At 33.4% G+C, this 12,552-nt stretch overlaps 1 protein-coding gene across 1 annotated transcript; it reads right to left on the bottom strand.

The window, feature by feature from the left end:
* Positions 1-10,086: 10,086 nt before the first annotated feature.
* Positions 10,087-12,365, bottom strand: LOC136206181 (U-box domain-containing protein 16-like). The gene has a single exon (XM_065997136.1). It carries the CDS (start codon positions 12,319-12,321, stop codon positions 10,240-10,242), a length of 2,082 nt encoding a protein of 693 aa, XP_065853208.1. The 5' UTR covers positions 12,322-12,365; the 3' UTR covers positions 10,087-10,239.
* Positions 12,366-12,552: the final 187 nt, after the last annotated feature.

The raw sequence follows: 12,552 nt of genomic DNA on the forward strand, positions 1-12,552 counted from the left end.
CAATTCAATACTTTTCCAATTTCTACTTCATTAAACCTCTAATGGCAGAACTTATCATGGAGGGAACCTGCAATTTCATCTTTTTCTCTGTAATTTTTAATGAGTTGTTTGGTTAATTTGCTTGATTGTAACCATTAATTTACTTGATTGATTAATTTCCTAGACATATGATCCGTGCCTTTGAAAGAGAAAGCAGCAATTGTGATCCGCAGAATTCGAATTGGCTCTTGTAGCAGTAACTAACATTCGAGTCCTTGGTACTCGACTCTTTTATTCCCTCAACCACTTTCGATAAATGAAATAAAGAGCAACTCTGCTGGAGAGACTAAGAAAGAAAAAAGTAGTTAAAGTCACTGAGAAGTGAATCTAGGACGATTGGCCAACCACATAAGCTTGACTTTATATAAAATAGAAATAAATAACTGAAGGAAAATAGGCAAACGTTTGGCAGCGAAAATATAAAATTTTAACCTATTTCCTTTAACCAAGACCCGTTAGTCGTTATTTCATATAAAGAGGGATAGAAGGAAATACATTTCTGAAGAACTATCTACTGTTGCTAGCGAAGTGCCCTCAACTCTAGATCCGAGTTCACGAGCACAAGACAAAATACAAGATCAAATTAATTAGAATTGAACCAAAGTATAGCAATCAAAATAGACTGCCTCTAATTAATCAACACAAGATCAATGATAACGAGAAAGAGATAAAATCAATTGAACGGAAGCAAGCGGTGGAAATCTCATCCTCAATAGAGGGCTCGAAATTTCTCTCTCTCCGGAAGGACTATGGTTGGCCGAAATTCTCAGTAGCAGGGGGTATTTATAGCCTCTCGTATCTAAACCCTAGTTAGATAGAATTAGGTTATTAAATAAGAGTTATATTTGGAATAATATTCTTGTTATTATTATTATCTACAATTATATATAAATATAAAGATAATAATAACTTATTGATAGGATAATAATTAGGAGCAATTTAATCTCAATAAACCTCCTAACTTATTTATCCTATAATTAATTTAATTCATAATCATAATCTAATTATAATTGTCCGAATTTAAATTAATTCCTTATGTGTCCCTACACATAAAAATCGCCCCTTCTCTTATTATTGGGCCTTAGTGGACTTAGTTGGGCTTTTGTCAATTAATTAATATCTGTTTCTCTTTTGGGTTCCAAGTCTTATGTGTGACCCATTAGGTTCTTATTGCTTCTAGCCATATACAACCATTAAATTAATTTCTCAAAATTACATTCAATCTTTGTATAACGGAATGAGTACGCGAACTGTGATTGGCAGATCCGAGACATTCCCCTAGAGCTATAAGAAGACAGGTTGATTCCGTCATTGACCTTTCCGTATTAGTTACAGTATAATTCGATCCTTTGTCAACTACATCCTTGAACAGAATCTTATGACTATGGATTATGTCAAGTCACATATAACGAGACGTTCGTTTTACTTGTACAGGCCGAGTTAACTCCAATTAGATAGGTTAAGTGAAATCTTCATTTCAAGTCTTAAGCTATCACCTTGCAAGGATTTAGAGTCAAGTCTTCCACAAGCGATCCTTGGACGTATCTCCCATTTATCAGGAGTGACAAATGCTCAATCCAATGTTAACTATCCTGCAATTACTTCCTGTGATACCCAACGGCTGCCGTACACACCCCAGAGTCATCCCTGTTATGGATCGTGTTACAACAGGATCAAAGCATCACATTCCATAATCCAGAATCACTAATTAACATTCCTTTGAGTCTTAGGATTACTTATACCTATTAATACCAATGAGATGAACAGGTGACAAGGATAAATCTACCCATCCTGTTATCTCAAGTCGGGCCTCCAATCCTAATGAACCCTTTCATTGGATCCATGCAACTGTCCAGATATCTACATATCTGAAGCTTGTGAGATCAGCTCTCTGTCTCGACAGAAAACATTGTTACATGCAAGTCTTAACAGTGTTATGTCAATCCCAATTCAAAACATATCACTTGACTTGGGGTGGTTTTCAGTTTATTAGTTTATTATAATGTTTGTCTCGCTTCATGCTTGTATGAACACTTTATAATCACTTTAAATAAACTTAGGGATTTCCTTTTATTTAGACTTATTTAGTTCTTTAAAAGTGGTTGCCTTTATACAGTTATGAAACCATATCTTATTAAAACAAATGACATAAAGAACAATTCATTTACAGTAGGTTTATATCCTAGAACAATTGTCTATAGAACACTAAACCCCAACAATAACATCATTGGGTCTCATTTCCTTACTCGGTTACTCTCAAACCAACCTGGAAATAGGAAAGGTTTCGAAATCCTATTAAATCCTGTCAAACAACTAAAATCGTTGCTGATCCAGAAAATGAGTGGGTGATTTCCGAAGGAGTTGCAGTGTTGATTGAAGGATGTCGATTTAGATTGGAAGCGATACGAACATATGTGTTTGGTGCTATTTCTTCATCATCATCGTCGTGCCTGGATGAATCGGAATTGGAGGAGTTGCAGTGAAGAACCAGAAATGTTTGTAGAAGCAACTATCTATACGCGAGAGACAAGATGGGTTGGGCAATTTTGCCGTTTTTGCTGAAGAGGCGAATGAAAAAGCTTCAAGAAGCTCTGGTGGCTTAAAAGAGAGTTGAGGAGAATTACGAAATTGAAAATTTTGGTGCTGTTGAGTTAGAACAGGCTGGGATTGAGATAGTCCAGAAGAAGGAAGATGAATGGCAAATCAGGGTCTGATTTTGTAGATGATTTAAATAGTAAAAAACAAAAATAATTTATTTTTAGAGAGAGAAAATATAGAGAGAGAGAGTGGGTGTGTTTTGATTTTTATACACGAGTCCCCGGAAGAAACAACTCAGCAACTACCGTTATTCGATTCCCCTCATTACAAATCGACTCCACCCTTCGCCGATCATCCGATTGCAACCAAGGATCCTTCCAAACTAAAATTTGATCACCTCTCCCAATTCTCAATCGCACTCCCTCTTGCAAAACTTTAATCGAGCTCCATACACTCCTCCAAACAAAACTGGGGTTATTGTCCAATTTGAAAGATAAAAACGAGCCCTGTGAATAATATCTAGCTTTGAACAAACGACTCATTAACGTATTCGGATTCTCAATAAGCTTCCAACCTTGTTTTCCAAAAAGAGCAAGATTAAAATCATGTAAGTTCCTGAAACCTAAACCTCCTCTTTCCTTTTTTATACATAACCGATCCTAATTGCACTAGTGAATCCTACGAGCACCATTAGCCTTCGTACCCCACCAAAAAGAATTCATCATTTTCTGAATCTCATCATAAGTGGACTTAGGTAAAAGGAACGTACTCATGCAGAACGTAGGCAAGGATTGAGCAACCAACTTCAACAACACTTCCTTACTTGCATTTGATAAAAAAAATCTACGTCCAACTTTTGAACCTTTTAATCAATTAGTCATTCAGAAAGCCAAAAATAGCCTTTTGGACCTACCAATAAGCGAGGAAATACCCAGATAACGACCTATATCCAAAGGCGTGTGTACCCCAAGAATTCCTTTGATCAGCTCCCTACTCTCACTACTAACATTAGCACTAAAATAAATATCAGACTTATGCAAATTCACAGCCTGACCCGATATCACCTCAAAGGAACGAAGCACACTACTAATCTGTCTACATTTATCCTTTGTAGCATTGAAAAATAAAAAGCTATCATCGGTGAAAATAAGTGGGAGATGCTGGGAGCACCAATACAAACCCGACATCCCGTAATTTTGCCCTCCTATTCAACTTTGGATATTAACCGAGACAAAACTTCAGTACAGATAATAAATAAATATGGCGATAGAGGATCCCCTTGTCTCGAACCTCTCCTCGGGATCACAGGCCCAAATAAAGCCGAATTGACAGCAACCTCGTAGGAGACCATGCTAACACACAACATCATCCACCGAACCCACTGATCATGAAAGCCCGTGCGAACTAAAATAGATTTTAGAAAGCCCCAGTCCATCCTATCATATGCTTTGCTAATGTCAATCTTTAACGCGACCTCACCCTTACCGCCTTTTTGTTTTCGCTTCATATAATGCATGATTCAAATGCAATTTGCACACAATCAATCAATGACCGTCCCGTAATGAAAACAGATTGACTCTCAGAAATAACATTAGGTAATACATGTTGGTCCTGTGTAACGTGACAAGATTAGTTCTAAGGGGGGGGGGGGGGGGTTAGGAACTATTTAAAAAATTTCACGTTATGGCTGACTTCTTTTAGTTTTAAGACTTCAACTTAGTCCTTTAGCACAATGATGCTCAGTAAGATCAGAGGCAAGCTTAGTCAACTGGTGACTAAAACTTCTTCTATCGTGAGTCAGGAGATAGCACTTAAGTCTATTCCTAAACTCAGCTCTCAGATCACTCAACTCTACGTATGTTCTTTTTAGTTTTTTACTAGGCAATACACAACAAGCAATATAAAAGAGTAAAGGGTTAGAAAGATATTACTCAGCAGACTTATCCTGGTTCGGCCTCCTTGCCTACGTCCAGTCCCCGGAATCCTTCCGAGCTTTTTGAATCCACTACTGAGCTCTTTCAGCTAGAGCACAAACCTTTTATAATAGTCACTGAGTATACAAGAGTACCTTCCTCTATTCTTCTACTGAATACCATCTCTTCTACTGAGTGCTATAACCAAGCAACTCAGCGTCTCCTTTCTAAACTCTAGAATTGATAAAGTGTTTGTTCTAACAAATTGAAGAACACTTTAGATGAATTAACAATCTAGGCTTTTACACAAAGAATAAGAATTGGTGTAAGATTTGCTTTGCTTTTCAAGACAGAAACTTCAAGTTGCTATTTGGTCAGCGTTTCGACTTCGTGAAGATCTGCATCGAATGAAGCATTTGAGGGGCCTATTTATAGTGACAGCTGAGACTCCAGTCATTTTGAATTTCGAAATAACCGTTGGAGGGAAACGGCTTCCTGTCGCTTTCGCTCGGTCAGTGCTCAGCGTCTTTGGCCAATAAAAATGATGCATCTTCTGTCTTCGTCAGGGATCAATTGCTTTTGCTCAGGTTCGTCAGAGTGTCTCCACATTTACGACAAAGTCTTCCAGACAGCTTCCTGCTTCGTCTGAATATTTCCCAAAGTGGAAAGACTTTGTCTCTAAGTTGTTCAGGTCATGCTGACCTGACTTCCTTATCTATTGACTCAACAACTTCAGCATGAAGCTATTGAGAATCCTTCTCGATCCTTCTTGCAGCTGGGTTGAGCTTCGTTCTGCTGGGCCGCAAGGCTTGAAGACGTTGATTGGGCTTTGACATTCTCTTGTGGGCTTTTGGGCCTTGATCTTTTAATGTCTTTGGATTCTTATAAATTAAATAACTCAACATTGAACAAACACATTAGTATGAAATAAATCAAAGCATTGAAACTTAATGTGTTAGAATAATTTATCATGGGAATTTAAATCTAACTTAAATAATTTTGTCAAATCAAAATCATTGTGGAAATTGTATTTCAAAAATACACACTTTAGACGATTAGCCAAAACCTTAGCTATTAATTTATAGAGAACATTGCATAGGAAGATGGGTCTGAGTTCAATCATTCTTACCGGATTATCGCACTTTGGAATGAGAGTAACAATAGTATCATTCTTTTATTTATCTCTTTATTCTCTTTTTCTTTTATCTAATTTTAGTAAAAAATATAATTTTAATATTTTAAAATATTATTTATAATATTTAAACTAAAAATATAATCTTTTTATTTTTAATAAAATATTTATTAATAACTATCAATATTTATATTTATGTGAATGTTTTAAGAGCATTTTCAATGGTTCATATCCACAACCACTCAATATACATGACACATTATCATTGTAAGATTTTTTTTAATAAACTTCATTTTATTAAACTATTAACTGTAATGGTTAAACTCTATAACCACTCAATCATAAGGGAGCCACCAATCATAAGAGATCCACCAATCAATTAAACTTTATTATATTATTTTAAAAATTAAAAATATATTATAAAAATAGTCATACTTAATGGCCTTGTTTGGTAAAAAGGAGGAAGTAACACCTCAGTTCTATCGTTACTGTTTTATATTATATATAGACATGAAGAGAATTAGAGAGATTTTAGAAATTAATTTAAATTATGTAGAACTCTTAGATATAGTACGGATAAAATAATATTTTTATAGATAAATATAATAATATAATTAAAATTAATATATTATATATTATATTATATTTTTTATCAGTAAAAAAATGACATCTCAACTCTATCGTTACTGAAAGTGTCCTCACCTAAGAGGAGGTTCTCACTTGATCCCTCCTATATATATATATATATATATATATATATATATATAAAACGCTGTTGTCATGGGGGTTCAAACCTTGGACCATTTGTTTACACTCCAAATTACTTACCACTGAGCCAATTACTTTCCTTATGTGATATGTGCCGCGCTGATTAATATATCATCGCACTGTAGCTTTCATTGTTTAATATTTGACACATACACTTATTAATATTGATTAAATATGCATAATAATGAATTATTAATAGAAAAAAAAAAGAAATGTGCATAATAATGAATTATTAATAGAAAAAATTCAAGAACATGCTCCAATTTCTTATTTATTTAATTCCTTTATATTTTGTAATTTATGTTATATAAGAAAATATATTTTTTTAAACATACGTTATAACATATAATTTAACTTTTTTTTTTGAAACAACATATATTTTAACTTTTAAAACGCGAACTATGAAGTTTAGAACGTACGACATATTTTTTAGAACATACGTTATGTTTTTTAGAACATGTGTTATGTTTTTTCGAATATGAGTTATAAATTATATTTTTGGAAAAAATGAAAAAACGATCCAAATATCTACTGATTTTTTTAGAACATTATACTTAATTTTTGGAACACAAACTACAAACTTTAGAACATACGTTATGTTTTTTAGAACATGTGTTATGTTTTTTCGAACATGAGTTATAAATTATATTTTTGGAACAAATGAAAAAACAATCCAGATATCTACTGATTTTTTTAGAACATTATACTTAATTTTTGGAGCACAAACTATAAACTTTAGAACATACGTTATGTTATTTAGAATATGAGTTATAAATTATATTATAGAACAAATGCAAAAATGATCCATATATTACTGTTTTTTAAACAACAATTGTTTTCCTTATCCATTATGGAGCGCGCCGATTAATATACCATTATCCATGTAGCTTCTATTGTTTAATATTAGACATATACACTTATTAAATATCGATTAAATGTGCATAATAATAAATTATTAATAGAAAAAAAAAAGAAATGTGCATAATAACGAATTATTAATAGAACAAAAAAATTCAAAAACATGCTCCAATTTTTTATTTATTTAATTTCTCTATATTTTTTTGTAATTTATGTTTTTAAATGTTAAGGACGGAATTCTAAATAATGTTACATAATTCTAAACTTTATAATTTATGTTCTCCAAATTAAGTATAATGTTTAAAAAAATCAGTAAATATCTCGATCATTTTTGCATTTGTTCTATAATATAATTTATAACTCATGTTCGAAAAAACGTAACGCATGTTCTAAAAAACATAACACATGTTCTAAAGTTTATAGTTTATGTTCCAAAAATTAAGTATAATGTTTTAAAAAAATCAGTAGATATCTGGATCGTTTTTTCATTTGTTCTATAATATAATTTATAACTCATGTTCGAAAAAACATAACACATGTTCTAAAAAAACATGACGTATGTTCTAAAAAATATATCGTACGTTCTAAACTTTATAGTTCGTGTTTGTTCTATAATATAAATTATAACTCATGTTCGAAAAAACATAACGTATATTTTCTTATATAACATAAATTACAAAAATATAGAGGAATTAAATAAAAAATTAGACCATGTTCTTGTATTTTTTTCTATTAATAATTCATTATTATGCATATTTCTTTTTTTCTATTAATAATTCATTATTATGCATATTTAATCGATATTAATAAGTGCATGCGTCAAATATTAAACAATATTTAGAACATCGTCCTTAACATTTTAAAACATAAATTACAAAAATATGGAGAAATTAAATAAATAAGAAATTAGAGCATGTTCTTGGATTTTTTTTATTAATAATTAATTATTATGCACGTTTCTTTTTTTTCTATTAATAATTCATTATAATGCACATTTAATCGATATTAATAAGTGCATGCGTCAAATATTAAACAATAGAAGCTAGAAGTGCAGTGGTATATTAATCAGCGCGCGACATAACACACAAGAAAAGTAATTAGCTTAGTGGTAAGTAATAAGGAGTGTAAACAAAGGGTCCAAGGTGTCAAACCCCCATGGCAGCAGCATTTTTTTTTAATTTTTAGACTCAAAACTACGTAGTTTTAGGTGGTTCTCACCTAAGCAAGTGTCCTCACCTAAGAAAGGGTTCTCACAAGAGCCCTCCTATATATATATATATATATATATATATATATATATATATATATATAAAGAATTAGAGAGATTTTAGGGATGAATTTAAATTCAGTAGAACTCTTAAATATAGTACGGATAAAATAATATTTTTATAGATAATATAATTAAAATTAATATATTATATATTATATTATATTTTTTATCAATAAAAAAGGAGGAATTGACACCTCAGCTCCATCGTTATCGTTTTATATTATATATAGATTCAATACCATGAATATAGTTGGTGCATTTGTTAGCCCAAATGGCATCACTAGAAATTTATAACCGAGTGCAAACCACGGTCTCTGGAATACTCGCACATGCTATTCGTAATTGCCAATACCCATATCTCAAATCAATTTTTGAGAAAACAATGGCTCCCTTTGATTGATCTAGAAAATCGTCAATCGTTGGCAACAGATACTTATTCTTAACGATCACTTTGTTAAGTTGTCTATAGTCAATGCATAGTCGCATGCTTCCATCTTTATTTTGTCACAAACAAAACCAGTGCTCCCTATGATGAAATACTTAGTATTAATGAATCCCTTTTCTAGCAGCTCCTCCAATTGCTTCTTTAACTCCTGTAATTCTACTAAGACCATCCTATAAGGTGCAATATAAATTGGAGCAACTCCCGTCAAAGTTTCAATGGAGAAATCCACATCATGTTGAGGCTGTAAGCTAGACAAGTCATCAAGAGACACTTTTGGAAATTCTCTTATCACTGAAATCTCCTCCAAGCTAGGACTTGTCTCGTTCAGATCAATAACATAGGCTAGATATGCTTCATATCCTTCTAAGATCAATCGTTTAGATGTCTTTGATGAGATGACACATGTTGGTATAACTCGACGTTCCCCTACAAAAATTATCTTCTGTTTGACTGAAAAGATTCCATCACTACCTCTTTGGTATAGCAGTTTACTATTGCTTTATGTTGTGCTAACCAATCCATCCCTAATATAACATCAATCTCTCTCAAATCCATCAGGATCAAATCGATAGGTAATTATATGTCCACAATCTTGACTAGACCCACCCTTTTCACGTTATTCACTATCACACTTTTCCCTATAAGTACATGAACTTTTAAGTCATATCCTAAAGCTTTATTCTCTCTTGGGATTTGGGATGCAAAAACTTGTGCAATATATGAATATGTTGAGCCTGATATTTTATGATAGTTTCGATTTTATGGTATTTAGATAATAGTTTATGTGTTTGATATTTTCATAATAAAAGACAATTACGTAGTGTTTATTCCCTTATAAAGTTATAATAATACCACGCAATAAGTTTCTTATATTAAAGATAAAACTAAAACAGTTGCCCCACCCATCGGGCATGAACTAATGTTCGTTGGGCAACCGAAAGAATGATTCTGATAAAAAAAAAACTAAAAACTAAAAAATATATTTTTATAATATTATATATTCTTTTGATTTTATAAAAACCATAGATATTTTTAAACACATAATTTTTTTATGAAGATATTCCATGTATTTTTAGTACTAAATAATAACTAGAGCAATAAATGTGTGCTAGCTTTTTTTTATTCATGGATTAACAAAAAAAAAAATCATTTGAAACTAATGTTGAATGCAATTTACAACATATTACACATTTATTTCTAGGTTGTGGTTTCAAAAAAATAAATAAATAAATACAAGATTTGAAAATTTACAACTTGGTAAACAAATTAATTAATGCTAGCTTACAATGGTTGTTCTTGAGAAGGTACTCAATGTAGTTGTATTATTATTATTATTATTATTATTATTATTATTATTATTATTATTATTATTATTATTATTATGGGTTTCCATACATTCACCACCGAATCCTGCAGCCCATCGTCGAATAATTCTCAATAATGTGGCTGCTTTTCTTCTTGCTCTCATCGTTCCACATCCCATTAGCTCCCATATCATTCTCTCAATTCCAGACACAGAAGCTAACTCTTCCACCATGTCTGACCCTCCTTTTCTACACATTGTAACAAGTGTTGCAATTGCACTCTCCCTTGCCCCATCTGATCCTTCCCTTAATATTTTGCTTATTTTTTTAATTGCATTATAAGCTGCTGCCACCGCCACTATTCCACCTCTCTTCACCACCATTTCTAGTATCGTCACTGCCTCTTTCGGAAGCACATTCACTGCTTCATTCAACATCTCCACCACTCTGCCCTCCACTAATCTTCCCACTGTCTCTCTATCTCCTGCCAAATTCAAAATTGCCATCAAAGCGTCTTTTTTTGAACACGTGTTACCTGTCTTAGCCAAATCCATCAATCCCTTTATCACACGTGTCTTCCTCCCTAACCGTTTTCGATGCGACTGGTCACCAGATAAGCTGAATATGGTGGCTGCTGCGTTAGCCTTTGCCTCCCATGTCACACTAGAGCGTAACACTTCGATAACTCCATTTAAAGCTCCGTTTGTTTCCAGTATCCTTGTTTTGTTTGGTGCGAGAATAAAAAGGTTAAGAATAGTTGTTACGGCATTAACCTGTAGGTTCGGAATTTCTAAACCTATATCCGACCCTAGGTAAGGTACTAGTAAAGGTATAATTCCAGCTTCGGCCATACATGCTCGGCTATCCGAGTTTGATTTGGCTAGTACGCGAAGCTCATAAATGATGTCGTTGGCTATCTCAAATGACTGCGAGTTAAGAGATAACTTGTTGACCAAAAAAGATAACGTCATTTTCGTAGCTTCAATGGTGGCCTTGTTTTGTATTACGGCAGCGGGTTTATGGTTGTCGTCATCTGATTCAAAAGGAATTTTCTGCTCGCGACACCACATGCCGATCAGATTCTTCAGTGCACAGTTAGAGATGAGATTGGTGTGAATCAGTGTCTGGCCTGTCTTGGGACAGGTGTTGTGTCCTGATTCAATCCAGAGGTTGATCGATTCCCGATCATACGTTTGGCCCGTTGCCATAACGACAGGGTCTCGCATCAAATCCAGGCTAATCGGGCATCGGAAGTCTGTGGGGATGTTGAGCTCCACTGAAGGTTTTCGTCGGTGGTGATCAGAGGATGGCATGGATGATCTGTAAAGAATGCATTTAGCGTAGCGCACGAGGCCTATCAAAGCAAGCAACTCCGATTTTGATTTGTCGTCAATTTGATTTTGGAGCTCATCTTCGTGACTATCGATTTCGTCTTTGCAGAAGGAAGAATTCCGTAATCCTAATTTATCAAATATATCTGCTAGCTTAAAATGATCAGGCACGATCTGTTTCCTGATCCGATCAAGCATATTTAACACCTCTCGCCTTAGATAATCATCTTTGGGATCCAAATAAACTTCTGCCTGCAAGCACTGTTTTCTAATCAAAATCACAAGCTCTTGAATATCTTGGCTTAATCCAATCTCTTTCACTGGAAAAATATCCAAGAGCGTTGACAATTCAAGTGTTAATTCAAGAAAGCTGCTAGATAGTGATTTGATTTGAATTAGAAGCCACATCTTGGGTCCATTTGATTTGAATTTGATTCTTTGTAAGACTATATACATTTCTTCAAAACAGAGGAGAGTAGGAGCGAGAAATAAAATGGGATTCCGAAGAAGCTCATCGAATAAGATAGCTAAGAGGTTGGATTTGCGGATAATTGAAAGAGATTGACGGTGTAGAAGGGATTGGAGAGGTTTAAGAGAGGAAATATCTTGCGATAAAACAAGTAAAGATTGAAGGAGTTTGTGGTCGGAGAAATTGGGAGGTATAAATGCTCCGGCAGACGGCCGCCTTTTCCTGGGAGGGAAAATTTGAGGAGATACCGCCATGAATGAATTGAAAAGAAAAGAAGGGAATTTGAGAAAAAGGAGAAATGAGGAAGCTGAAAAAATGGGTTAGCTGAAGAAGAAATTGTGATTACTTAATATATTTAAATTTAAATTTAAAATTGAGAAAAGATATAAAGCAGAGGTCAGCTAAACTAAACAAAAGAAGTTGGTGTTTGACTGAATATTTTTTTGGAAGAAATACAGTTATTAAATTAGGCAGCCGGTTTACTG

This window comes from Euphorbia lathyris, chromosome 9 (genome assembly GCF_963576675.1).
Source record: "Euphorbia lathyris chromosome 9, ddEupLath1.1, whole genome shotgun sequence".
Lineage (NCBI taxonomy): Eukaryota > Viridiplantae > Streptophyta > Magnoliopsida > Malpighiales > Euphorbiaceae > Euphorbia > Euphorbia lathyris.